Genomic DNA, 27,787 nt, shown 5'->3' with positions numbered 1-27,787 from the left:
CTTTTTCTCTGTTTTCCCCCTGAATGACCCATTTTTTTTTATCATGTAAAAAACATGACTTTATTCACAGTTATTTTGATGTAGTACATTGGCTGGTGACTACTGTTTTTACCATGTGTTACATCACTGACGGCAATTTACGAGCAAGCAAAAAGGGCAGTTCTGAATAAATGCAATCGAAACAGTGTGGTCCACATTTATTAATTCATTGCTTTTCCAAAATGCACAAATTAGAGGAGGAGAAACACAATCTAAAATTTTAGATAAACCTTCATAAAACATAAACTAAAGAGCTGTGCGGTTACAAGTGGGTGTGAGCTTAAAAATTCTACATGTATAAAAAGATAGATACTTAAATTAAAAAGTTGAAAGTTTATAAAAATTCAATTGCTTAAAAGTGAATATGAAAATTGAGAAAAAAAACTTTAAAAAGTAATAGAAATTTTGACATCAATAGCCTATGCACTTTTGTTCAAGGAATTTGATTTTAGGCATAAAAGTTTATATTGACATATATTATTTTCGAAATTCATATCTTACACAGCACATCCTTTTAAGACCCCAATCAGTCACTTTCTGGTTCCCTGACAACTCTTACCAGCAGGGCCACAGCAGAGGTGGCTTCACCGGCGCTTTCAGTCGTCTCTCAACTAAGTCTTATTAAATCTTTGAAGCACAGAATATTACAGACACAGATACACTCTAATCCTTCCTTACAACCATCCAAGATACCTTCACCTATAAAAATACAAAGACTGCAGTACCAAAGCCTACAGAGACTATCGCTGACCTCCCTCTTCTGCCACACTGATGTTAGCTAGGCCTGTGTTAATATTATCACCACGATATACAGTGTCACAGAGCTCACAGGAGAGATACTTCTTTGGGTTTAATTTGAAAATTGTGGTTGACATATAAAATGAATTTTGTTTGGTTAAAAAGGTGTCATCGGTAAACAATGGCCTGGAAAACAAAAATCATGATCATTGGAGATCATGAATTCAGTCGGAATAAAAAAAGTCAATATCAAAAATACTCTAGCGTAAATAAATCTTGTGTATAAATATTGATAGACTGCTGAAGTGGTGTTTTCTGTGCTATGTTTTTGTAGCACCTATGAGCTCGGTGATGCAAGGACACTTATCCATAAGAGGGTGGCTTTTGTTATTCCAAATGACTGTGATGGTCAAACACATAATGATGCTACTATTGTACCTATTACAATGACAAAATATTGCTCTATAAAGCAACTAACATGAGATCTGTATGAAATAAAAACAAGTGTATAATAATGAACTGTATGATGTAATTGTAGTGAACAGTTTCGACTGGTAAGTGCCACTAAAAACAGTGTTGACAACTTGATTATTGCAGGACTGGACTAATGTTAATACAGCCTCCCTAGATGTTCAGTTTTCAGATTGTACCACACAAGAAATCCATGTTTTTAACCACCACTGTGATTAAAAAAGACCACTGTGTACAAAAAGCAACAGATAACAATGGTGCAAGCTGTAAGTATCCACACATAATAATGTACTTAAATTATGGAGGGTGAAAACAAACACATACACACAAACACAATGTTTTTCTTAATTACACAATGAAAAAAAAAAATCATGCTGTAATATGAGCAGTTGTTGTGGATTGGCTGTGGAGCTGCTGTCAGCTACGGAGGGAGCCTGGTTTATTTTGTTTCGCCAGAAGGAGGAGAGGAACCGAGGAGAGGAGACTTAGGTGAAACCTAGACAAAGTTAAAAAACGAGGGATAAGAGTTGAGAACTTTTATGTCATTCATGAGTGTTGGTGTATTTTGGAGGTGTAGCTCCTTGTATCATCAGCTAAGGCCAAGCATACTGCAGAAACACAGTTACATTACTTTACTGCAGAAAATTAATAACACGAATGGAAGGAAAACAAATACACATTCTGTTAAGTTACAAAATGCTTTTGTGTAAAATTTAAAGAAAAATCCCAAGTTCAGATATGTAACATACATTTTCTCCATCAGTTATTCTGTGCTACTTCCTTCTACTCTCAATCAGCTTCATCTACGTCTTCTTCAATTTGTGATTTCCTACATTTCCCAGAAAACCCCTCTCCACTTCCTTTAAGCCAAAGAAGTCACATGGCTGCATTACATTATGCCTTATCGAGGAGTCTGTAAGTGGACAAATTTGTGGAAAATCTCTTCCTTGTCTTTGAAAGATTTCTCTCACTGCATTGACATATGCATTAGTATCCTGATTTTAAGCCATATCCTGTTTTTCATTATATTCTGGATACAATGTTTAGAAGGAACATGAAAACCTGGTTCTTTATATCCCTGTATATATGATCATAACAGTATCCAGGTTTCTGATTGTGTGCCAGCAGGTGTGTCTTGATTTCTCACCATCTCAGCCACTATGAGATGGTTCTGAAACCTGCTGAGGTGTTTACATGCCACATTATCCTGGCCTCTATTAGAGGGCTCTAGAAACTATATCCAGGTTTCTGAAACTGGGATAAGCTGTTTACACGCACAAAACTTAAGCAGGATACTCCAAACGCCCAATCATAACCAGGATACCAGTGTGGATGTAAACACACTCATTGGATGTTGGTGTAAAATGGTTAACCTTATGACAACAATAAGTGTGTATTGTCAGTGTACGAGAGCACTCACAGGGGAAGGAGGCTTTGCAAAGTTGAGGTGAGCATACAGAAGCACAGCAATGTCGTTCTGGCTGGCCTCCAGGGCAATGGACAGTGCAGTGCTGCCGTCCTGTAAAAACACAACAGGAGGATGATGGGGAGATGATGGGTTTGTCAAAAAAGAAAGAGAGAGATAGAGAGGAAGCAGGAAGGGAATATGATATGCTTACATTATCGGTGAGAGTGGCATCACAGCCCGGAACAGACAGTAGCTGACGCACAATATCCACGTGACCGTGTTCGCAGGCACACATGAGTGCCGTGGAGCCGTCATCATCACGGATGTTGACCTGTGCCCCACAGGACAGCAGCGCCCGCACCATGTCCCCTCGACCGTGGCTGACCGCTAGCATCAGTGCCGTCTGACCGGCCTGCAAACATCAAAATTTTTACCCTCATCTTCAACATGTGGGGCTAACTTATCATTACTATTGTCATTGTCAAACTGTCATTTAGACTGTTCGTTTTACATGTTGCAGTTTGCATCTGCATAACAAACCAGTGGCGAGCAGAGATCTGATAAGCACATGTAAAAACTGTCCCAGCTCTGATATGTGTCTGGTTGTGTGTGGAGCTGCAGTAAAATCTAGTGAGCGGTAGAGGGCGCACCTGGCTGGCCTTGGCGTTCACATCCCCGGTGCGCAGCAGCTGCAGGACGGTTTGAAGGTCACTGTCAGAGTGGAAGGCAGCCAGAGCTGTCAGCATGATGGCTGTGTATCCCGCTTTGTTCTGCTTGTCAGCATTACACAGGCCTGTCAGGTATATAGGACAATCAGTGTGACACCAGCAGAAGCAAAGACAGGGATGCATGACATGTCAGAGACAGGAGTATCTTCAGACTATGTGTGACACTCATGGTGACTGATGATTGATACGGGACATGACTGGAAATATCAAGTAAAAATCAATTTAAATTTAAATCAAAGCTGTCAGAACATTTTCGAGATCAGATATTGTCTAAATTCAAATTTATATTATCATTATTATCATCATTTTCAAATGTAGCATTTTCTTTCAGGAAAACATAGAAAACTTAAATCAGACTTGTGTAATCGTTTCTCTCCTATTCTCTCATTTCTCCCTAAATACTCACTTGCATTCTGACACACACAAGCACACACCATACACATATAAACACACAACTCACCAGTGTCCAGCAACAGTTTCACCACGGGGAAGTTGGAGTGGGAGACGGTGTAGTGAAGCGCTGTATTCCCGTTGCCATCTGCCATGTTGATCACAAACTCCAGCAGCTGAGGGGAGACTGAGGCGAAGGTGTCCATGTAGGCCTTGACAACAGCTGTGTCGGCAGCTTTGTGACAGGACACACGCAGCCACTCCTGCAGCACGGTGGTGTAGGCTGCTCTCTGAGATCAGACACAATGAGGACGCTTAGAGACACAGAAACGCTGACAGACTGAGCAGACAGGCTATGAGAGTTAAAGGAGGAAGAGAAGGGTTTGTTGCAAACCTCAGAAGAAACACACAGCAAATGTATAGTTTGCTCTTCTAATACTTATGAAAATGCTGAAATAAATGTTAAAACATTGGGTCTAGGGCTAAGTTTTCAATTTCAATGCAGCAAACCATTTTCTTGTTTTTTGTTTTTAAACTCCTTGTATTACAAAAGCTTCAAGTGTGTTTTCTTTACCAATCAAAACATTTAGAGATGCAACACACATCTTATTTGTAAGGAACCTATTACCTGTATTTCAAAAATGGCATAATCAAAAACATGTTGCTTTCAGAGGCAGGACAAAGATCATGATGCACTGAGATGTTTGAATGTGCACTAAAGACAAATCTATTTATAAGCCTGCTGTGCTTCTCCTTGTATTTGTCAGTACAAAAGAAAAGGACACTCCTGCATTTCCTGGAAAGCAGCTCTGATCCTGAGCGGATTATCTTGGTTAAACAAAGTGAATTCAATTGAACACCTACTGCTCCTTGTTGGCTGAAAGCATTGGGCTCCCCCAGGGCTTTCTGCAGGGTGTAAAGAGCTGACATCAGGGACTCGCTCAGCTCCAGTCTGAGAGAGACAAGGAGACAACACACTGTCAATCACTGATGCTCATGGATAAGGTGATGCTCACTGACAGACTCACTTAACTATGTGTACGTTTACCTGACTTGTTTGGCCGATGCTGTGGCAGTGTCATTTGTGTTGCTTTCAGCTGCTGGCTTTGACTCTGATTGGCTGGAGAGGATGGTTCCCTCTGACTGGACGGTGTATTGCTGCTTGGTGATCTCAGTGGTTTTAGTGACACACAGCGATGAAGAACAGGTAACTGGGGACTTTATAGAGCTTTGCTCAGAAGGGTTAGAGGATTCAGAGCTTGACGATGTGGAGATGATCTCCCGTGTGACTGTGTGCTTTTCTGATGATTGGCTCTCTTTCGAGGCAGAAACGTTTCCTGGACATGGAGGAATCGGGGTGGGGTCTGAGGCTGGTGGCTGTGAGGCACATTTTTGCACAGCTGTATCCGTTGCTGGTGACTGGGGGACTTTGTCTGGCAGTCTTGCGGCTACAGTTGCAGACTGGCTGGGACTCTGCTGTATTTCTGGAATGACGGCTGGTAGTTTGGCAGTGGCCTGCTGAGGTACGCTGTTGCTTTCTTGGGGCTGAGAAACCTTGGTGTGGGTTGTTTGCTGGTGCTGGACTGTAGATTCTGGTAGTTTTTCTCTGGCTTCATGATATTCACTGGAGTCACTCCCCTCATCTGAACTCTCACTGCTGCTGTCGTCCGATGATGTGGATTCATAACTGCAAGAAAAGGACATGTAGAATTTAATGTCAAACAGCTGACACTCACACCTGTTTTATCACTGTACAGAAACAGGGAATACAAATGCATTTCTACTTTGTAACTCTGACCCTTGGCTAGAACAGGCTCAGTGTGTGAACATTCACTACTTTCTTCCAACTAGAGAGAAATTCACGCCACACATCTGGGATGAAAAACTTTTGCCAGGGAAGGGCGACTGCCACAGCACTCAGTCACTGACACTTACCCTCCATTGACTCCAATGAACTGTAAGTTTTTCTTAGTGGAGGGAGAGCCAGGTTCGCCTTCTGCTTTCCGCTTCATAATGGACCTCAGAGACTGAGGAGATGTGGCTGTAAAAAGATACCAGTAATCATACAAACATCTGGAACCTGTTATGTGAATAAATTAAGACAAGTCAAGTGACAGTTAAGGGGTGTTGTGAGCAGAGTTCAGTCCAGTTACCGGTCTTTGGGCCTTCTTGTGACTGGATGGTCTCTCCTTCTTTAGAATGCATCAAACAAATGTGATTATCAGACGTTCCTACAACGATGGCAGGGTTGGCTACAGGTACTGAGGTGGACAATTCGCTCTTTAGGACATCGCGCACCTGCTTGGAGCTGACTGCGATCGGCAGCTCAACTGGAGTATCTGTGAGACACACACACAACTTTTCAACTCATCTAATATCATATGGAGGTATACAAAAAACTAAAGTAAACTACTTTCTCTGACATTTTTCAAGCTGTTGACACAAACCCAAGAGTTTACTGGTCAGTGTATTGGTTACACCTGTATAGTCTTTTTTCAAGGTGAAGTTAGTTAAATTGAAAAGTGCCAGAAAACATCAAGGCTCAAAAAGCTCACTGACAAAGTCAACAAACACAGAACATCATATTCTTCACAGAGGCCTGTTGCTTTGAACTGCATAAGACTGTTCAGGTAAAGGTAATTAAGAGGACACTACAAGCTGAATCCAGACCTTCTGCTGGTCCTCTGTGGTTGCCCTCCAAAACCCCACCAGCTGCTTGAAGGGAGGGGGAGCTGCAGGTCTCCGCTCGGAGCAGTGTGCCCACCTCCACCACAGTAGGCTGCTCCAATGTGTACACCTGGATTCCCACAGTCCTCTGTTCCCTCTGTTGGGGCTGCTGTGTGAAGCTGACCAGAGTGTGCAGGCTGCAGCCTTGTGGCTCGTGCCAGCCCGTGCTGGTAGCCATGACTGGATGCTCTGCCTGAGGAGTTTTCTGGACTGCTGCGACCTGCTGCTGTGCATCCTGCAGCTCCTGCATTGTCCTCTTTAGTTTGCCCTCCAGCTGACCCACCTGATTCCTAAGAGCCTCTGTCTCGGGCAGCAGCCCCAGATCCTCCTCTCGGACCCCAACTCCCACCTGCCGACTGCCCCTCGAGGCCTCTGGCCCCACTCCAATGGTGCGCACCTCCCGCTTTGCATCCGGTCGAGCTCCACCCACAATCACTGTGTCCTCAATCTCACAGCCTGAGTCTTGTTTGGAGCCCTCGGGTGTGGTAGGAGACAGTGGCTCTGCTGACTTGTTGCTGCTTTTAGCTCCAGTGCTCTGTTCTTCTTCAGGGATGTCGATGTAGAGCTCCCCTCGGGGACGACCTCGGCTGAAACCCAGACTGTGGCCCAGGAACTTTTGGCTCTTCAGCTGGACGCTGAGCTGCCGTTTCTCCTCCTGCAGCACAGAGATTTTAACCTGGAGCACAGGGATGGTCTTCACCTGCTCCTCGAGCTCCTTTATCTTCCTGAGGGCTGCTGCCATCTGCTCCCTGACATGCTGCAGGTGGGCTGGGGTTGGGGTCACTGGGGTGGATAGGCCAGAACTCATGGGGGTAAAGGATCCGCCTCCACCATGGGCCCGGTTGAAGCTGTGTGCACTGCTGATGGAGGTGTTGGAGCCTGCCACACTGCTGTGCATGCTGCCCAGGTTGGAGAATCTACGCCCCTCCTTCTCCTCTTCCAGCTTCCTGCGTGCATCCAATAAGGTCTTCTCCACCCGAGCCGTGCTGAAGCTGGGTCTCTGCGACGTGTGGTAGCCTGGAGCACAGTAGGAGAAGGAGGAGTGCCGGCTGTCCATGCTGGTGTTCGAACACAGAGACTCTGTGGACGTCCACCAGGAGCCGGCGTAGCCATAGCCACGAGGCAGGGAGCCATAGCGCGGCCGGCGTTGGATAGGCACCTTCTTTATAGTGTTTCCCTTCTCTATGTCGTTAACATATTTGAGGAAGTCTAGGTCCAGACGGTAGCCATAGGGGGTCTCCACTGAGTAGGGTGCCTCCTGTTCTTTGCCGTGCAGGGAAGGGGGAGCAGGCGGGTTGAGTTTCCCTGAGGGGGAAGGAAATCAACTTTAAACAAACGGAAATCTGCGTCTAATCTTGGGCTCAGACTTTAGAAAATAGCACTAACTCTCAGCTACTGTGTATTTATGTATATACTCTGAAACAATCACCAAATTAGGCTCAAAGTGGAATTGTGGACTTCACTATAACCTGACCCTCTAAGTACTGGGATATAACAACTAGTCCATTACTTACAAGCTGTCTGACAGTTTAAATCCTCACAAACAGAATTAATTATTCTAAAATACCTTCATTATTACGTTGAGTATTACTGGTAAAAAATAAAGAGAAGCTGCACCTGGGAAGCCGGGGTCCATATGCAGCACCTGAGCCATAATGAGCCTGTGGCTGGTACTCAAACAGTCACCCACCAACTCTCACCTGTGGACACACAGATACAGGTTGACATTACAAATGAGCACATGAAATATTTTTAAAAAGAACAACAACAACAGGTTCGTTTTGTAGCAGTAATAAGAAGAGAGGGGTTAGTAATTCATGATTGTGCACGGGCATATTTTACACTGTGCCGATGTAAGTACACTACATGGAGCTTGTATTTGAGCACTGAATTATTGCTCTTTTTGATCATATTTTTTTTGTGTCATGGTCAGAAATAGCTTTACTGTTTCACTACTTCACCCTCATGCCCCTCCTTTCTAATTTTATCCCTTCATTTTTCAGAGCCTAGCGGGTCACAGTCGATTGTGTGTTTGTTTCTGTTCATAGCGCTCAGAGAAGAGGAGTTACAGGGGAAAGTTTCCTGGCAGCTAATTCCAGGACAGAGGTTTGAGACTGCCAGTTACAACCTTATTAGGAATCATCTGTGCACGCGAACTTCGCCTCTCAAATTAGGGTTTACAGACACTCTCTCCTCTTTCTCTCCTTTACTTTCTCCACATCTTCCCCCCCTCCTCTTTCTTCTTCTCTATTTGTTCTCTCTTTATGCTTTCCTGGTGCTTTCTCCCCCTCTCAACGTCAGCTGATGATCAGGAGGTTTCAGCTGGTCACTGTCTCTCTCTTTCCCACCGCATTCACTTGCTCATTACGTTACACAGAGAGCGTAGTGAATTTCAATGTATTTTTCATACCAGTGGTAATGCATTTCCACTCTTTATAAACAAAAGATTGTGCTTTTTCCTCCCACAGAGAGCAACAGAGTGCCAGCACCGTTGTAGAGCCCACAACGTCAGTGCCTCCGAGTTTGTGTCTGCTTGGAAAAGATTAACTTTCTAGGTCATCACTTTGTGGGAACTGGGGATGTAATGTTTAAGCCATCCACAGATTTAGCCAGTTGAACATCGTTATATTACTGAGACTTTAAAGGGGCTAAGATCAGAAGTTTGGACTCCAAACCTCCACTTTGTTTTTCAGCACATACTCAGTTCACTTCAGTTTTAAGGCTGGTTTTCTGTTTCTTCAGTGAGTCTCCTCTTTATGTGGAGCTCTCTCGATCTCCCTCGCTCTCTCGCTATCTTGTGACCCTAGTCGGTGCTTGCTCGTTTGTGAAAAGTAGGACACTTGGAAACACTGACTAAATTGACTTGGTATTTTTGAAGTCCTGTAGTCACTTTAATGTTTCTTCTTATCTGTGTCCCTTCATCACCCCTCTCATTCCACATTGCCTCACAAACTGTCAGACATGGAAATGCTGTGTGTGCGCATACTGACCCACCCATATTAAAATGAACAGAATTAAAAGTACTTCATTAAAAGGATTCTACTATTAAATTTAAGCACCCAAGCACTGAACCAAATATATTTCAGCTTGCATATGAAGAATTTGCAGCAAAAAGAAGAACATAGGGAGCACTGCTGGGAACCAATAAACACAAGATAACAAAAGCAGTCTTTCATCACAGATAAAAAATGTTTTTAGCGATCTGGAATAATTTCATGAAACACTCAAAACGACAAATTAAAAGCATCACAGGCGAGATCTGGCTCCCTGCCTTCCTAACACAGCGTCAGAGTCTGTTTATCTCAAGTATGGAATGAAAGTGTTAGACTGATTATGTGCTGCATACTGTACAGTGCAGTGTGTATGACTACGTTTGTGAGAAAGTGAGAGCAGGAGAGAAGGCGAGCGGTGTGTGTGTGTGTGTGTGTACAGGAGGGTGGAGGACAGCGCTGACAGGGGACAGTTGATGAGATATAATTAGAGTCTGCGGTTTAGCATCCAGCAAAGCAGACATGACAGATGACACAGTCCAGTCTTTGAAATCCAAAATGCAGTTTTCTACTCCTTCAGATTTTATCTTGACTCTCAAACTCACATTATTCTCTGCTTCTAACGTCTCTGTCCTTACTGCTTCTCTGGGTGCCATTCCTCCCACATCACCCCCTCAAAACGCCTACGCCACCAGGCCTCCACATCTGCTTCTCCAACACTGGCTCACTGGGTGTTTCAGATGTGTTAGCAAGTGTGTACGTATTCCCCCTGAGTGCGCGTGTGTGTGTGTGTGTGTGTGTGTGTGTGTGTGTGTGTGTGTGGGGTGGAGTGGTTGACCTTCCTCCCTCTCTCTCAGCTCTCAAACAGAGTTCCTTTGAGATGACATGTGAACAGAAACCAGTGTGCGCCTTCATTCTTCAGACAGCTCTCCCCAGCCAGCCTCATCCAGGACAAATGCCTTGCCCCCATTTTGCCCCCTCCTACCTCCCCATACAGCTGCATACCATACTAAAGGAAGTTAACATCGCCTGGTCGCCTCCCTCCATTCCCCGCTATTAAGATTAGGACACCCCTGGGGGTGGGGGGGGGGGGGGGCGACGATGCAGGTCATCCAGCACAAATTAGACGTCTGCAGTATGTCCTGTAAGATGTCACGTGGATAACTGCATTAAATGCTGGCCTCTCTGAACTCTCACAACTGAAAAGAGACCGAGTGTGTACATGCAAGGGAGCTGCAGGTCCATTTATTTGCTGCCACACTTTTGCATGCGAGTATCTGGAGGAGGAAAAATTGGATTTGATTTACAGTGTGTATATAGATTCCCGTGTCTTTGGTGTATCAGAGGATTGAGACCACCCAGAGGAGCAATTTAAAATGCCAGCCTTCATTTCGAGGTCAGCTCTCCCACGTTTATCAAACTCATTGCTTCCATTCATTGAGTCACCTTTTTATTATTATTGCCATTACAAAGGATTAGACCTCACTATTGCAAAGTCAGAAATACCATTCTTCCCACCACCCAGAGAAGATCTTTATGGATTTTTCCACTGCCTTACTGACTCTCTCAGCCTTTGGTGATTGCTATTCTGCTCAAGCTTGGGAATGGTTTGTGAATTAGGAAAAGAGGGATTTATTTTCCACTTCATACCAGCTGCTTGTGCTGCAAGGACGGGATCTCTCCTCCCCAGGCTCCTCGCTCTCCCTTCCTTTTCTTGCACTCTTACAGTCAGCACCTGTGGGAAACGGGAATAAGGGAAACTTGAAACCTGGCAGTCACATATTCTGTTTGTAACAGTTGTATCCTTGAAAAATGTAAACCACATGAAAATAAAAGGAAATATCTAGACAAGTAGTCATCAGGGGATGTTTGTAAAACTCCATTAAAGGTGTGTAGCTCTGTTGACACAGACATAAAAACAGACTTATGACAGGTTACAAAAGAGTGGCTCCCGCAAGACTATAAACACAGGTTGCAAAGGCAGAAAAAACATTCCCAAACATTCCAGTGGTTTTGACTGACAAGTCGGATGTGAACAATACACCCCCATGAAATGCCAATCACTCTTTGACCTCCTTCGAGTGCAAGTCTGATCCATGCAAAGCAACACTCCTCCTCTCCCAGCTTTCTAGAAACACTTGCCCCCACCCCATTCCCTTCTCCAATCCAAGCCTCTCTAATCAATTCAAGGCTGGGAGCCTCCCTGCCATGTGATTGGGCAATGTTTTCTGTTTTCTTGCCTGTCTGACTAAGACTTCCAAATCCAGCGGTGCGCACACACACTCACACACACACACACACACACACACGCACACACACACACACGCACACACCCTCCAGTTTGGTGGGAACAGCCATCCTTTGCACAGATCACCTTTAAAAGGCTTATGGCTAGACTGACTTCATGAGCCTTGCAAGGTGTTCCCTTCACGGACAACACAGACTTGAAGCTTGTGCTGTAGCTACTGCGTGCATGTCCAACAGATAAGCTGTATGACTGTGTCTGCTGATTCTCACGCTTTGGCCGCGGCTGCTCAGAGTCAGGCTGCCGTGCAAGTGTGGACGACATTTTGTCGGAGGGTCTCGCAGCCTAAAAAACAGTGATAGGTGACCTTTGCATTATATCATAACAAGACATGCTGTTGTTCGGTCCATTGTTTCATATTGTTGTCATGCCAATACCGCAGAGGGTGGAGGGGTAGGGGCAGAAACAGACCTTTTCGACTGGAACGACAGCCAAATCACAAAGAGCCATTCATTCAGCCTCTAGTTCCACAGCTGGTTCTAATATAAAGCAAGGAGGGGCATCTCAGAGAGGGAGAGACAGAGAGAAACAGTGTGTGTATGAGTGTGCGGCAAGGAAATTTGCCTCAAAACAAACAAATAGTTGATGAAGTGCTGGTATGGACCCACACACTGACAAGAGACTGGAAATACAAGGAGCAGAACTAAGTGATTGATGTCTAAACTTACAAGTGCCTGAGGCTCCAAAATGACTCCCTATTTGTGCTACTAATTATGAAAGATACTGAAACACATGTACAGAAATACATCCCTGTCTGATTAGTGAAACTTATATATCAATGCCAAAAATGACTCTCAAAGGATTAAAGACCGTGAACTACGTGGACCTCTAACCCCCTGTTGGTGCAGATGGCAAATACTTGTGCGAAACAAATACCAAACATTACAGGAGACAACTTGAACTCCCATCAACTCCCACACAGCACAGATGAAAACACACAGATCTCCCCGACACGCCAACACTGTCCCAGGCCTGAAGACTCCCACAGATCAACAAACATAGCTGCAGCCTTTAAGTTGATTTATTCAGGTGAGGGCACCGGTGATGTGATAGCCAAGTGATTTAGCTGCTTTTAATTTGTCTGTCTTCACGATGATAAATCTGACAACGTGATGATGTGTTTTTGATGTATTAATCCTGCAATAAGTAGAAACATTTTAGCAACAGCCTGATGACACAATGCACATTTTTTCTGATGTCTGTGCCAGTGTATGTGCCACTTACATCATACCAAGCTGAGATTGAAAAACAGGGATGATGTGCGGCAACAGTCTGGAGTTTGATGAAGAAAGGGTTACAGGAAAGGGAGCTCCATCCTTCTATTCCCTAAGGATCCAGAAACAACCCAGTCACTTCCTCCCAGCCCAGGAGAAAGAGTAACAAGGAGAAGGAGAGCATAAATGAGAAAGAAAAAAAAAAGGAGCAGGGGTAAAAGAGGGAGAAAGCAGAGGAGAGCAGTACAGTATGTGAGGGAGGGTGGGAGAAAGAGAGTGGGAATGTGAGGAAAGAAAGGCAAAACTGCAGACGGAGAGGGGGGGAGAAAAAAAAGAGTTTTAGCTGAGAGTTTTAGATGGAAACTTCTCGAATGAGAAGACCATGACTGTTCTCAGATTTGAACTCCACCAGTATGAATCACTGCAAATCCTGCTGCTGATACCAGAATGTAGTCCACTCCTGCTAATGCAGGAAGAACACCACAAAGATCACATAGAGGGCTACAAGGACTGCTCACAATGGGTAAATAAAGTTTCAAAGGACCTTTCCTCATAATCTTAAATGGCTCCGCCTAGAAGATTACCATCATTTGTGCATTCCACTCCTAAAAATAGACCCACAATAGAGAATCCCTATGAGAAGCTGCACTTTCTCTAACTATATAAAGCTGACTGTTGTTCAGAGGTTTTTCTTCTCAGAGTAACAGGCCACAAAAACCTTAACATAGACGCGCTGCAGAGCTTTAGATGTTACATTAAGTTCACAACAGGAGACCCAGTTGTTGATCTATCTACTGAGACTTCTCTGTCCTCCTCCTCACTCTGCAGCACAGATGGCTTCATTCAACCAACTGGTGCTGAATGAATAATGAATCAGAAAAAATTAAAAACAAATTTCTCTCCTGAAAAGCTACAGAATGCTAAATGTAGAGGCAACAACAGCCATTTGTCACTAAGCATGAAGTGGCTTCACATAGTACGTCATTGCTTGAAAGTTGGGCCTTTATCAAGCGTGACGGGGGCCAGATGATCTCATATCAACATGGAAATACAGTGTGCTCTTATGCTGCTGGTGTACATGTGGTTTTTTGGGCTAATTTGGGCTTTAAAGTCCGGACAGTGAAATCATTACCCAGTGGTACGTCCCCTCCAGGATTCTCTGCCCTTTAGCAAAAAGCCCTGTTTTATACATTAAGGAGTGGTGGTATGGAGGAGCAGACGGCACTGGGCTGCAGCAGTCTGGCTAGCTAGAATATGGCCAAAGGGAGGGGCCGTGAAGCTCACATTACTCCTGGAACGGGAGCAGAGTAAACACCCGCCAGTCTGCTATTGGTCATTGTGCTGACCTCCAACAGGAAACTGAGCAAGGGTGGGACTGAGCGGCAAGGAGCGGCACCGGAAAAAAGACCTTTAAAAAAAAAAAGGCATATGGGAGAAAATTCCTGTGCAGTTGTGGAGGTGGGGATTAAGAATGATGCCGAGCAGAGAGGCTGAACTCTGCACTGTTCTGAGGAAGATATGGGGTCTGGAGGGGAGGAAGACGAAGTCCAGACTGCAGTCAGATGGTCAGAGCACCAGCGTCGGGGTTAAAAGCTCAGGTCAGCGTGTGTTGTGGTGCCGAGCGGATGGCACAGCAGAACAGAGGAAGTAATCTGACTGAGGCGGTGATCGAGTTAAGTGGTTCCCTCACAGGGATCTTGTCAATTACTTCCTGATTCAAGAGCGCTCTTGATCAAAAGACTCTGTGGACATGTAGACAACAGAACAGGCCAAGAGAACTGACTATCTCCACATGTTTGTGTGCTTTGCTGGACAGAACAGTCTATCATGCTTTTCTCAGTGATTCATTTATTAAAGGAGAAGTCAGATTATTCAGGCAGATAAGGATTTACTATCTCTAATACCTCAAAGGCCAGATTAGACCATATGTTCACTGAAAACATTACTTTACTGGTTGCCCCCGTCAATATAGTTAAGTAGGAGTATTAACCCTCACTGTCCTGACCAATTACTATAATAATACTGGGCTGTTGTTTATCCACGACTTATAGCCTACACTAATCCACCTCTTAGACAAAAAGATAAACTTCATTATCCGAAAACTAAGCTGTGATTGTGTGAAAAGGTGTTTTTATAGCCTGATTTGGAGGATGCAAAACACTTAAAATTAGAAAATATTTGGGTTTCTCATTTTGGATTTACTATAAGAAGAAAAGACAACAGTGTACAGTATGTACAGTGAAAAAGCCCATTGGCAACATCATACAACACTCTTATATTACTAACCCTCCTTATTTCAAATGATGAAACATAAAATGATAACGAAACGAACAAATAATTCATCATGTTCTAAAACTGTTCAAAACATCTAACTAGTAGTAGACCTCACTAGACAGTGACAGACAGTCTCATGCGGGTTCAGGGTGTAATTTCATTAGCCTCGCTAACCCATTTAAATGCCCGGCGTGTGGCCTAGTGTGCAAATGGGGTTTATAACCCTGCATTCCACCACAGCACCCCTGTGTCCAAATGCTGTAATGAGACAATCACATTCCAGCTCAGACAAAAAAAAAAATGTTCCAGCTGCAGACAAACCTGAGCAGGAATTCTCAAACGTGCAGCCTGGGGGACTCCCAGGGGTCTCTGATGGGATTCCAGGGGGGTCCCCGAGCAAGCAAGTAAGAGTCAGCTTTCACTGTTATTACACTCACACTCATTAGATCTCAAAACAGTAAGGAAATATATAGAGCTGACAGTTTATGAGGTCCACTTAGCTAAAACTATTACAGTGGCCCTGCAATATGTCCTACCTTCATGAAAGTCATAATGTTCAGTGGTCTTTTTAAACTATAGCTGAGAGGCGCAGATGCGACTAGCTGTAGCTATGGTGCTGTTGAACTGTACTGTAATGTGAGGATTAAATATGAGGATATACTAAATAGTAGACAAAATACTGGAGCCACAAACCACTAGCCTGCCCATGTAACAGCATGACTGACAGGACAGAGCCCATCTGAGTGCCCTGCAGCTGCTGGTAGGTGATTTAATGCAGCCAGAAGTCCATTACACAACGGCAGGACAGTGGTGTATTGTATGATGCAGTGTAACAGGCCGATGACTGCACCCCCTCATCCTGCCAAGTTCTGCATGTCCTTCATCAAAACAACATCTGATGTGGATACTGATGAGTATGGACAGTTTGCCACACATGTCATAAGACATCCCGTCACACAAAGTTAATATTAAACAAAGCCATCCATTTTCACATGAAATAATTACATAATTCAGGAGAAAAACGTACATTTGTGCATTTTATCTACGAAGACCCTTCAAATTATTGTATTAAGGGAAGTCAGGGAGGGTCACCAAGGTGCTTGAAGAAAAAGCAAGTGAGTACTGCCTATACAAACGTGACTCATTCGACTTTTAGTCTTGTGTACCTTCCTCTTGCCCTCATCCGTCTTCCGAGGACATAAACTCCCCTCAGCGACCACTGAGCAGCTTCAGGCGGCGGGATGAGCAAATGTGAGAGGCGAGAAGCCGATGAACATCTGGAACTAATGAAAACTTGCAGAACGCACAGACCCACCCTCTCCCCGGAGCCCTTACAGTCTTCAGTGAGCTTTCCCCTTCTTAAAAGTCAAATTAAAAAATGGCCGGTTTGTTGCAACAAATCATGTGTGAGGCATGAGGGAAAGTTTCATAACGAACGGCAAAGAGACACAAACCCCCAGATGCGTTGCTGGGTAAGAAATGGCGTGTGGGATAAGATTTCTGAACGCAACATTACGGTATGGACTACTGTAGGGCCGCTGCAACACGGAAACTCCAGCTTAAATCAATAACAGGGGACGAAAACAACAGTGTGCTTTGAATTTACAGGGATACTGTCCGGAAAATGCAGCTTTTCTAGAGATAACTGTATCTATATGATAAGAATTAAACCCGGTGAAATCATTAATCGCACACTTCATCACGACAAACACTTCTGGCTGCAACAGAATTAGCAGCCCGTTATTATTATGATGATGATAATAAAGATTGTTGCAGCCCGAGGTCGCCTCCAATGATGCTCTAAACAAAAAGGAACGCACCGGAGGAGCGACCATGAGAGCCCGCTACACATTCCTCTGAAATACTACAGAAACACTAGTGGGAAATAAAAAAAATTAAAATTAGTCAGAACATGAGACAGAAACACGGGTGGAACAGGGGATGTGGTTGGTTTAGGAGGATAAAGACCCGTTAGTTCGGGGGGAGAGAGAGAGAGGAGCGGGGGAATGGGCAGGACCGCCGCTTCACAAAAGAAGTCCCACTCGCAGGAAGGCGCCCTCGTCCCTGGCGCTCTGAGATACAGTTTTACAGAGTCCGCGGCAGCTTTCACACAGAGGAGGTGTAAGTTGGTTTTTTTTTTTTTTGTTTCTTTTCTGCTGGTCTTACCTGCCCTCTGGAAATCCCTTCAGCCGCCTCGGCCCAGGAGCGCTCACTGACAGAGAGACGAAAACACCGCAGCCAAGATGCTCCGCACCCCCCTCCCCCTCCCCCTCCCGCTCCTCTTAAAGCGCCAGCGACCGTGAGGCCAAGAAGCAGGGCTCCCTCTCTCCCTCTCTCATACACACTCAGTCCACCCACCCTCACCATCTTCAGGGGTCTTAAAGGGTCTCAAAGGCCCTCGCAGCCCTCCGAGGATCCATGCTTTTTCATGCAGCTACAGGAGAGGACCTTCAAGGAAATCCAAACCCCCCCCCCCCCCCCCCCCCCCCCATCAACCTTCAGTGACCATAAAGCCCATTCAAGCACCTCCATGGCCCAGCAAGGACATGAGGAACCTCAATGGAGGGACCTGTCAGGAACCCAATGAGGGTAGATCTAGTCAAAAGTCAAAAGTAAACATACTCATCGTGCAGAACGACCCTTGTAATTGTAACACTATATTACTGAATTTTTATTATTACTATAAAGGCACCATTCTATGCTGTAGCTAATTGAAGTAAAGTTAGTTTTTGTATGCAGTTATTTTTGATCTATCACAGTTCATCATATTTTATTAACCGATCATATAGTTTGCAGGTAAAATGTACTTGGCTTCTTGCACAATCCTCAAAGCTCCAAGGATATCAAGAGCCTGGAAGGACCCCGAAGGTTCTCCATGGACGTCAAAGAACCTAAGTGGAATGATCTCCCGAAGACTTTAGGACATCAAGGTTCTTTTTCAAGGCCCATCAAAGACTGCCAAGCACTTTCAAGAGCATTCAAGGTTGTTCAAGTACCTGTAAGGAACTGTAAGAACCTGAAAGGACATCTAGGACCTCTAAAAACCACCAGAACGAAAAACCAGAGTGAAAGAGAAAACTCACTCACTCACTCAGACACACACACACACACACACACAGAAAAAAAACAACAAAAAATGTAATAACTACATATTAATGTTTGCCATTCTGGTAAGAAATATGGTTTAAAGAAAGAATATCCACAAAATATTTTATGGGTTCATTCTGTATAATCTCAAAATCTTGTTTTTTAAGTTGCAAAACTTGCAAGAAATTGAATATTCACAGTAAGATTTTAATTCAGAATTTAAGTTTCCCCATAGCAGCTAAACTTGTAGCCACACAGTTAATGTAGTTGCACTGTGTTGTGTTTTTAAGGCAAAGTTCTTCTCATTAATATTTTCACCAGTGTGGACCTGCTGTAACCTTTCAGAAGTTATATTTCTCTGATATTGTACTTCCATTTCATTTCTTGAGTTCATCTGGAGAGACACTGTTATTGACTGATCTTGTTGGCTAAAAAACTTCCGGTCTTCAGCTCTGATTGGGTGGGTCACCACAAGATGTTGCGAAGTGCCAAATTATAAATGCGGGCTGCTTCATTCTGGGAAGTTACACAAACATTGCAGGCTATAATATGGATCATCCTCCCGCCTGAGCAAATTACACTAATGGTAAAACGAAGGCCTGGTGTTGTTATCACTGTGTGTCAACAGAAACTCCAGTGAATTGCTGCCTTGTAAAAATGTAGAAAGTAATGTGATCCAGCATCAGGGATCAAAGTGCTGAGGTTTGTAAGTTGCATGTTGTCATATTTACTGAAGGCAACAGTAGGTGAACTAATCAGTGAAATCACTTTCCCCTGTTCAGCCACATCGTTAACTGCAGGTAATTACGTTCGTCACACAGGCATACCAGGTGTTCCTGATTAAAGAGCTTGATTAAGGCAGGAATAAAATCATGACGAACCGAACTGGGAAATTCAAATGTTTTCCAGAAATAGGAATATGTGTACAGTGATATATCCACACGTATTTACAAATGTTTTCTTTGGACACGAACTCCTTCACCTTGATACAAGACTTGAGGCAAGTAACATGAGAATAACGTCAGATACCTTTACTAAAAAACTGGCTCAATGCACATGTTCTGTATGGTCTGAATCTGTCTTTTTTTCTTTATTTCTGCTTTGTTCTGTGTGTTTAAATATACAAAAAAGACTCACAAAAATATTTCCAAGACCGGAACACTTGCTCTGCTAAAAACATGATAATGCAATGAAAATTAAACAAAAAAATAAATCCCTTTAAAGACTGAATTACCATATTACAATGTGATGCTAACAGTATAAAATCACTATTGAGGAGCCATAATGGGAATCTTACATATTTTCAATAATTGTCATTAAAAACTGTTCCACGAATGTATCACAGTGACTGATATTAGCAATTAAACTACTCCTTGTGTTTACAGTTTCTATTCTTTAGCTCTGTAGCCCCACAATTAAAAGCTGAACAGAGGCGTAGGAAGAGAAATTTAATAGAACGCAGTAAAAAAAGCACAAATAAATAACAAAATGTTCATCTAATTGGTTAAGAAACAATTTCCAGCCTCATAAAAAACAAAAGGACAGATATTTTAGTAGTTACAGTGTTAATGTGCTGCAGTTTGTTGTACTACAATAGTGCAATGTAATAGATACAGTAGTTGTTAATGGCTACAATGAATATAAATCTTCCACAGCCAGGATGGTGGACACATAAGACATGTGGAGTGCTTATTATTATAGTTATATATATATTCTAGTTCAAATACAGTCTGTCTTAAAGTAGGCAGACAAGATGTATCCAGTTATCAGACTGTACTGCAGTAAATTTAGTAAATGTCACAGTTTGAACATATTTGTGTGGGTGAAGGGGACGGCCTGGCTGAAGGCAGTGCTTCTGTGATAAACATCTGATGTGACGGCAGTGCATGACAGGAGAATTTCACAGTGTAAAAAACACATTTAAACATCCGTTCCTGCCCTTTCCCCTCCCCACACACACACACAGTAATGCTTTCCTCTGCAGCTATAGTATGTCCCTCCTGGACTCAGTCTTCTGATCCCACCTCCTCTCTATAATGAATTCTTATAACAAGAGATGGGCAGATAAATGTGACGACCTGAGGAAGAAGGAATGTCAGTTATTTGGTCTGTTGATAATAAAAGAAAACTCCCTGGGACTATTTAATAACTAAGTCTGGCATTGACCACTACCAGGCATAGTTTAGAAGAAAATCTCAAATTAAATAAGGCCACGACACAAAACAGACGACTTACAGCGTCTTCAAAAGCAAACACTAGAAGCAAAAGTAAAACAGACGCGTTCATGAACAAACCCCCAGAAACGATTTGGTTACAAAATGTGTTTGGCAGCTCTAGTCCTGTAAAAACTAAAGTTAAAACCAGTTCAGACTCGGATAGATTACTTTGGATTGTCAGTGAGGAGACAGCTTTTGAAAGCTTGGTTTTAAACGCTGACATGTCAGAGCCTTGCTCCAGATGATGATGTTTACAGTGCAGATAACCTTCCAGCATAAACAGCCGAGGTTTTCTCCTACCGAGGTGTGAGAGTAGTGGTAATGGGGGAGATGGGAAAGAGGTGACAAGTGTGTGTGTGTGTGTGTTTGCGTGTGTGTGGCAGGGGGATTATGGCATGGCTGGGTGGCCGAGGGGGTAGGTGGGTAAAGGAGGGTGGTGCGTGTGACAGTTGGTGTGCAGTGCAGTGGGGGGAGGGGGAACAGACGGGAGGACATGGTGCTAATTTCTAGAGCTTGTTGTTCTGTGTTGTTATCCAGTTTTCTCTGCCTCAGCAGTCGACTCTGCGGAGACTGGACCTACTGTAGGAGTTCCTGAAGGAGAGAGAAGCAAAACAATAAAGAATCTTTAACTCCAAGTAGTTTGGTTTTACTTTACCTGAAGAATGTGTCAGAAAATCAGCAAAATGAACTGAGGTGCAATGAGTGCAACATCAGATTTTGTGACATATGGGTAATTTACTTTAAAATTTACTCGAGGCAGAAAATCTGACCCGGGGAGTGAAGGAGTTAGAGTGAAAACTGTGAATAATGTCTTTTTGTGGTGTCCCACAATGAGCCGACGTGACTTTGAATGAGTATCTTCTTTCAAAGAGTAAGACTGAGGTGAAACCGCCTCATTATTTTATTCAGCTCATTTTCATGCAGTTGCTTTTCAACAGTTCACAAAGCAACTGACGCAAGAGTTTTTGTTTTTTTTTTTTTTCAACATGCATTTTAATTTTTAATTCATTTGGAAGGTCAAGCTAATCTTCCTCAGCACTGAATCGTCACTGTGGCAGGTGCTGTTGACTGTAGCTCTGTTTCTGATTATGGCCCAGCAGTCCACAGACACTCACGTGCAAAACCAGGGCTGATGCCAAAAGCAGATGAAAAAAAACAAAAACATATGGTGATAGTTTCCATAGTCAAACAAGCTGGAGTACTGCAAGAAGTGCTCCTACTTTCTTTTGTTAATTAATGTAAAAAAAAAAGAAAAGAAAGAGAAACACGACAGTTATTAGGGTCACTAAATTTTGAGAGCACGCTGATTCACTGGTGATAAACACAGAGTGTTTGAATCTATGACCTGGATTGTTATAAAGTTTAGTTTTATGTTGCTCTTTTGTTGGTTTGATGGGGTTGGAGAAAGCAGCATGAGCTCATTTTGTGTGTCTCAGTGCGTGGGTGTGCTTCTGTGTGTGTGTGTGTGTGTGTGTGTGTGTGTGTTTAATGTCTCAAGTTACCGTTGTGTTTGTGTAGTCTGAGCTGGCAGGGTTCTGTATAGCTGGGGGATCTTGCGGTTGATGAGAGGACCCAGAGCTTCTTTGAGCTTGTTGTAGTTCCTCTCCAGCTCTCTGTGATACTCCTTCTGATCTGGTCCAATCAGGGCTTTATTCCTCCTCAGGGCATCCTCACACCTGCAAGAGGGAGAGCAGAGAAGACACAGGGAGTTGGGAATTGTTTTTATTAGTGACACAGCAGTCTGCGTCTGGGCTGTGGAGTGTGTCATCACCTCTTAGTGAAGTCTTTAAAGCAGAGGCGCAGTTTGTTGTGATGGCGAAACAGCTTTGGGTCATTAGGAATGTCGGAAAGAAAGACCTGCGCCACCTCAAGGGGGCCCTGTGAGGGAGAGAACCTGTTACATATCTGCTAAGGAATGTCAGTCACTACTAAAAACACTGACCCAGACTTTCAACCCCCGTCTGGTGGGATTAATATTCCAGGAGGACGTGAGGGAAGCCAGTTCAGATGTGCCCACTACGTTCTTATTTTATTTCCAAGTATATAAACAGACACCTGGTTAACAGTGGTGCCCACACAGCCCTGCAGCACCATCTGCAGCATCTTGGAGTCTGCAGGGTCTTGGTTTGTGGCGAAGGCAAGCTCCTGAGTCTTCTTCTGCATGTCCTCAATGGCCACCTCCATGGGCACAAGAATGATCTGGACGACAACAGAATGAGATAAAGTATCTTCTTTTATCAATGTCCAACATTTTGTTGGCAACTGACAAAAAATCCCCCCCAGACAGAGACCCACCTCCTCCTTGTGGATAACGTTGATGCGTGTCTTGATGTAAGGGAAGGCATGAGATGTGGTCAGGATGGTTTTGCGTTTGTACTGCTCATGCAGGTCGCCGTGGGCTCGGCCGTCCAGAGTGAAGGGAGTACAGTACATGAAGGTACGCAGGTTGTAGTTCTTGTCAAAGTAAGTGATTCTTTCCTTTAGCTCGTATGTATCAAAGTACGGCTCGACGTAGGTGATCTGGAGGTAGGCCTTCAACAGATACAAACACATATCAGTATCATTATATCTTTAGCAAAATCTGTTGTGGTACATTATGAGTCACAAACATACATATCATGTTACCTTGTTTGCATCCAGTTTGCTTTTGTCCACTGGATTGGAGTCCTTGATAATTTCAACCACCTCATCCCCAAACCTCTCTGAGTAGAACTCCTGAGCATCAAACAGATTCATCTTTAGACACGTTTCTCATAAATCTCTAATGACACCTTTGTTAGTATCATGATGAGTTAACATGCCTCAAGTCTGTGGGAGATCTCGGCTAATTTGGTGATTGATGGCTCCTTGTAGACGAACTCTTGCTCATCCAGGTCTCCAAACCGGCAGCCATAGAAACCAACACGGAAGTAGGTCCCAAACATTCTCTAAACACTAAAGAAAGGATAAAAACATGAGATTATTAAACAGCGCAGAGGCTGAGTGAACTAACATCAGCATGGAGCAGACATACAGCTTATGTTTTAGAGAGATTCTTAATGTAATGGAGCTGATAATCTTTTGATTTGTTGTGTTCATGGAGGTTGTGGATAAAGTACATGACTGTTTTTTTTCTTTTTAAACATTCTACACGTTGTTGCTTGTTTTTCCACAAAATAAAATGTTGAAATGACAGGTTTAGCAATAGAAGAACAACTTTTATAGGAAAGTCTATTTAGTCTGAAATGTAGTTTGACCACAATAGAAGGGCGGCAGAAAGGAATGGAAGCTGTTTTATAACAGTGGCACAACTTAACTATGTCAAAGCTTGATTGCAACCTTTGTATCACTCACCAGGAATATGTCACACACAGGAGGGGAGAAGAGAACAGGCAGTGGGGAAGAAAGAAAACATTGTTAACACAAAATTAAAGGAATCTCTGGATCAGTTTTATTTTAAATGTAGTACACTCAACATGACAAATGAGCTTGTTACCTCCCATCCTGAACTCTGGAAAAGTTGAGAAAAGAAAAGAAGCAAACAAAGAAATGAGGACAAAGTTCTTTTTCTGATCAACACCGACAGCACAGACAACTGCTGGTGATTTGATTTTAAGATCAAGCTGTTAACTCACTTGGTTGTAGACTTTGTTGAAGGCGTCGTGCAGTTTCCCATGGACAGTAGCCAGCTTTTTGAAGTCCCTGTTTGCCTCGTGGATGGGCAGCAGAATCTTGTACACTTCGTTTATGGCCTCGTACATGGCCGCCTGGGGTTACAGCACAATGGAGAGCCAGTTCTACACATACCACTCGATCACATAACACTCCCTCAGCCATGTTAAGGCTGTAACCGTGTGCTGTGTTAACATGCAGTCTGTCACCATGTGGTTGGAGAATGTGAGTCGTACCATGTTAAAAGAGGCAGCTGCTTGCTCCAGGAGGCCGACCAGGCCAGACTCGCTGAAGTACTTCCCAGCACAAATGCCCTCCTCCTCTGGAGACAGGACATCATCAGATACCGCTGACTCCTCCAATACGTTGGATGAAATATGCTGAGGGAAAAACAGAGACGTAATGATGAACATATAATCTTTAGATTTGCTCATTTCAACAATCACAGGCTTGAGTTTGGTGATCGTATCTCATTCTGCCATACTGCTGCCAACACAGTGTTCATGGTGGAATCAGTCACCAAATTAACCAGCTTGCACTAACCTGAAATGTGACACAACCAATTGGCAGGTAGCGGCAGTCCTCCAGCATGTTGAGGTATTCTGCAACCAGTGCTGCGCTGTGGACCAGACAGTGTGCAGCCTCAGCATGGTTCCCTCTCTCAGAGTGTTTTCCTGCCATGTTCTGGAGCCACGTAAGACGTAGGTCTGGTGAGTTCTGGTAGCCCTTGGCAATCCTGAAGTTAAAAAGGAGAGAATATCTTTTAGTTTTAGTCATGACACTTTAATTTTATATACCAGTCTTACTGATGGGCATCCCAGTACCTGTACATTAAGTCAATGAGCATCTCTGGATCCTGCTGATGCTCTTTCATCTTCACAGTGTCAGTAAGAATCATGTGCAGGTTGAACACCAGATCCTGAACCTGCAGTTTCAGAAGTGCAACAAAGCATATTATTTAAGTCTGGCAGCTCCACCTCTCGATGTTGTACAGACAGTGTGACGGCTCTTACGTACCTGCTCTGGGAAGGGCGTGTCCCGGAGCTCCAAGTCCTCTTCAGCATATGTTAGGATCGTCTTGAGTGACCGACGAAGATGCTCCTCATTGAAGTTCTGTGACGTTCCCACCAGTGAGGACAGAGACATGGTGACCTGCATCTTCACTCGTGCAAAGTTCTGCCCCAAGGAAAGAAACAGGAAAGACTGTGGCTTACAACATGATGGGAGAATCCTTTCCATAAACATCCTGTGTGTGTTTTGTAGATCCTTTTTTGTTGCAGCATGTCCTCTTTAAGAACATGCAAGAACATCAAAATGTAAAAACAATCTCAACACTTACGTTTCCAATCTCAAAGTTCTGCCTCATGAGGAGGTAAAGAGAGGCGGAGGCGTGACTTCGGACAGAGCCGACACTACTGCTGCAGTGACGAAGGAGACGCAGGCACAGGTCTGCACACAGCTCAGTGTCCTCTTCAAACAGCATCTCTGGGAACTACAAATAAAAACACACTCTCTCACTTTGTATACTCCTTGCAAAAATATATTAAATAACATTTAATATTTGTTTCTATAAAATTTTATTTTTTAGCACAATCATAAAACACAAATGCAGCATACAAAATAAAAAGAGATACACATGAAATTCTTTTCTTTTTGTTTCATACAATGGAAACACAAGTCCGAGGGTCGTGTGAAACGGTGATTGCAAGTAGGGAGAAAAAGCACTAGTGTGCTACTAATATATCAAGCTAAATTAATATTAGATTTTTTAAAAGGCATAATAAAACAACAATAGGCTTTAATGGAGACACTTGTCACACTAATATAAACTGTACTTGCCTTGAAAACCAGAGCCCTCTGTGTAGTGAAGCAGTGCTGCAGGAAGAGGGCGCTCTGGTTGCCTGCCATGCTGTGGAGAAGCACTCTCAGCACCCCGCCTAAAACACTTTCCTTCAGCTCTGACGCCACCACAGTCTGAGAGAGGACAGAGAAAAAATATATTACAACAGGGGAATACTGTCAACAGCCAACAAAGGCCATTGCCTTTAGCATGGTGATGTTGTTGTTCCATTGTTTTACCTTGACTATAATCTCCAGTGTGTCTAGTACTATCAGAGAGGCCTCAGTAGCTAGGTTTCCATCCACCACAGACTCCTGCTCCACCTCAGCTTTAGTCCTGTAATAGATTTCATGTTACAGTCAGTCAGTTACACAAATGTGAGTCCATAATCTAAATTCTAATCTCCAACTATTAGGTAAGAAATTGACAGCTTTGGTTAGCATTGATGTAATTAATGTTAATTACATACTTATCGACTCTGTCTGTATTTTGTCTCCAGTGAGTGACGTTCTTTCTCCACCTAACGTTCTCTTGGCTGCCGTAGGGACTCCTCTCTGGAAGAGTAAACAAATTACAATTTCCATGAGCAAAGTCAAACTAACACTTCAAACAAGAATACTGACACACACACACACACACCATTACTGTGCTCTCATTTAATGTACCTCTACAGCGGCGAACCATCTCCTGACGAGCCCCAATGGTGCCCAGTATGGCCTCCTCCAGTCGGGCCTTCATGTCCTGAGACTTTTTAAAGGTTAGGCTGTTGATCCTCTCCAGAGTCTTCTTCCCCTACAACGACACACAAACATCACAAATTAGGGACAAATGAAACAAATGTCAATTCAATTAAAAAAAAAAAGTAAACAGCAAAGGGGTGGAAAATGTGATACAGTGCTGATAATCTGCTAATTAAGACGGTAAACTTGCTTGAAAGAAATGCTGAGTAATGATGTACTATTGCTCTAGCACATCCAAATTTAACATCTGAACATGGTTTTTGACTCCTACTGTGTGTATCAGTGATGAAGGATGCTCATAGTAGTGGCAGTGCCTGGTTATTGTACCTTGTATTCAAAGCAGGAGACACAGAGATGCAGCAGATCCAGCAGGCGGTTGATTTGCAACACAGACAAATCAGACACCCAGCGCTCCAGGAGAGCTGCATCTGCATTCTTCAGCACCCACAGGAAACACACCAGCAGAGTCCTGCTGCACTCGGCGGACAGAGAGCTGGACTGGCGCCCGGCCTGATGAAGACAAACACACAAAACTCAGTGCCAGTCTTGAAATCTGCTTCAGTACAAAATGGCTGAGTTATAAAGAAAATGAACAGAGAGCCACCTACAGGCTAAGAGGAGCAGTTGTACTCCAGAATAACAGAGCAGCATGGAAAGAATGCAAATGCTCTTTGAATGAGTGTTTCTGTGGAGTTAGAAAGGCCAGAGTGGTTGTCTGTCAAACTGAGGCAGCAGCCTCCCACACAGACGCCAACCTATGTCCTACCAGTCTGCAGGGCCCGGGGGAACAGCCTGACCTCTGCCACTATCACTCACCACTGTGGGTAGCGCAAATGCGTTGGCTTTGGCATGAGGCAGAGGGGAGCCGGCAATCGCCATGGCAACAGACTGACTGATAGTGCTGCTACCGTCTGGGTCAGCATCGTCAGTGTGGGCTGAGGCATGGCGGACCCGAGCAGGCGAGGAGTC

At 43.8% G+C, this 27,787-nt stretch overlaps 2 protein-coding genes across 15 annotated transcripts in view; both read right to left on the bottom strand.

Moving 5' to 3' along the window:
- Positions 1–182: 182 nt before the first annotated feature.
- On the bottom strand, positions 183–17,576 carry kank2 (KN motif and ankyrin repeat domains 2). Of its 3 annotated transcripts, none has more exons than XM_071469763.1 (13): positions 17,451–17,576; positions 11,142–11,226; positions 8,119–8,201; positions 6,445–7,806; positions 5,928–6,113; positions 5,710–5,815; positions 4,823–5,461; positions 4,639–4,726; positions 3,845–4,064; positions 3,307–3,449; positions 2,868–3,068; positions 2,669–2,767; positions 183–1,744 (listed from the first exon to the last, which is right to left on the bottom strand). In XM_071469763.1, the coding sequence occupies exons 3-13, from the start codon at positions 8,153–8,155 to the stop codon at positions 1,688–1,690; spliced, it is 3,138 nt and encodes a 1,045-aa protein (XP_071325864.1). In that variant the 5' UTR covers positions 8,156–8,201; positions 11,142–11,226; positions 17,451–17,576; the 3' UTR covers positions 183–1,687. The 3 variants fall into 3 exon arrangements, with proteins under 3 accessions (XP_071325864.1, XP_071325874.1, XP_071325881.1); XM_071469773.1 differs by lacking the exon at positions 17,451–17,576 and adding an exon at positions 16,451–16,588; XM_071469780.1 differs by lacking the exon at positions 17,451–17,576 and adding an exon at positions 13,021–13,099.
- A 1,811-nt stretch (positions 17,577–19,387) lies between these two features.
- The window catches only part of dock6 (dedicator of cytokinesis 6), a 36,254-nt gene continuing 27,854 nt past the window's right edge, over positions 19,388–27,787 (bottom strand). For all 12 annotated transcript variants that reach the window (XM_071469660.1, XM_071469694.1, XM_071469710.1 and 9 more), the window contains 20 exons: positions 27,635–27,786; positions 27,146–27,328; positions 26,744–26,870; positions 26,548–26,632; positions 26,318–26,414; positions 26,078–26,212; positions 25,578–25,730; positions 25,256–25,414; positions 25,063–25,163; positions 24,782–24,974; positions 24,475–24,618; positions 24,202–24,333; positions 24,063–24,077; positions 23,389–23,514; positions 23,213–23,302; positions 22,883–23,119; positions 22,643–22,786; positions 22,359–22,465; positions 22,090–22,263; positions 19,388–21,178 (listed from right to left, as the gene is read on the bottom strand). In XM_071469660.1, coding sequence (XP_071325761.1) covers positions 21,136–21,178; positions 22,090–22,263; positions 22,359–22,465; positions 22,643–22,786; positions 22,883–23,119; positions 23,213–23,302; positions 23,389–23,514; positions 24,063–24,077; positions 24,202–24,333; positions 24,475–24,618; positions 24,782–24,974; positions 25,063–25,163; positions 25,256–25,414; positions 25,578–25,730; positions 26,078–26,212; positions 26,318–26,414; positions 26,548–26,632; positions 26,744–26,870; positions 27,146–27,328; positions 27,635–27,786 — 2,597 coding nt within the window. In that variant the 3' untranslated portion in view covers positions 19,388–21,135. The remainder of the gene's footprint in view (positions 21,179–22,089; positions 22,264–22,358; positions 22,466–22,642; positions 22,787–22,882; positions 23,120–23,212; positions 23,303–23,388; positions 23,515–24,062; positions 24,078–24,201; positions 24,334–24,474; positions 24,619–24,781; positions 24,975–25,062; positions 25,164–25,255; positions 25,415–25,577; positions 25,731–26,077; positions 26,213–26,317; positions 26,415–26,547; positions 26,633–26,743; positions 26,871–27,145; positions 27,329–27,634; position 27,787) is intronic.

The sequence above is a fragment of the Trachinotus anak genome, unplaced genomic scaffold, assembly GCF_046630095.1.
Source record: "Trachinotus anak isolate AG129_WGS33_773 ecotype Australia unplaced genomic scaffold, CSIRO_AGI_Tana_v1 ptg000003l, whole genome shotgun sequence".
NCBI classification, from domain to species: Eukaryota; Metazoa; Chordata; class Actinopteri; order Carangiformes; family Carangidae; genus Trachinotus; species Trachinotus anak.
This window is presented reverse-complemented; position numbering and strand designations above follow the sequence as displayed.

Coding starts and splice junctions, on each gene's coding strand:
- kank2 (XM_071469763.1), bottom strand. CDS start 8,155: ATGGCTCAGGTGCTGCATATGGACCCCGGCTTCCCAG. Junction 5,816..5,927: donor ACAAGAAGGCCCAAAGACCG/GTAACTGGACTG, acceptor ATCTTTTTACAG/CCACATCTCCTCAGTCTCTG. Junction 3,069..3,306: donor TGAACGCCAAGGCCAGCCAG/GTGCGCCCTCTA, acceptor TGATGTTTGCAG/GCCGGTCAGACGGCACTGAT.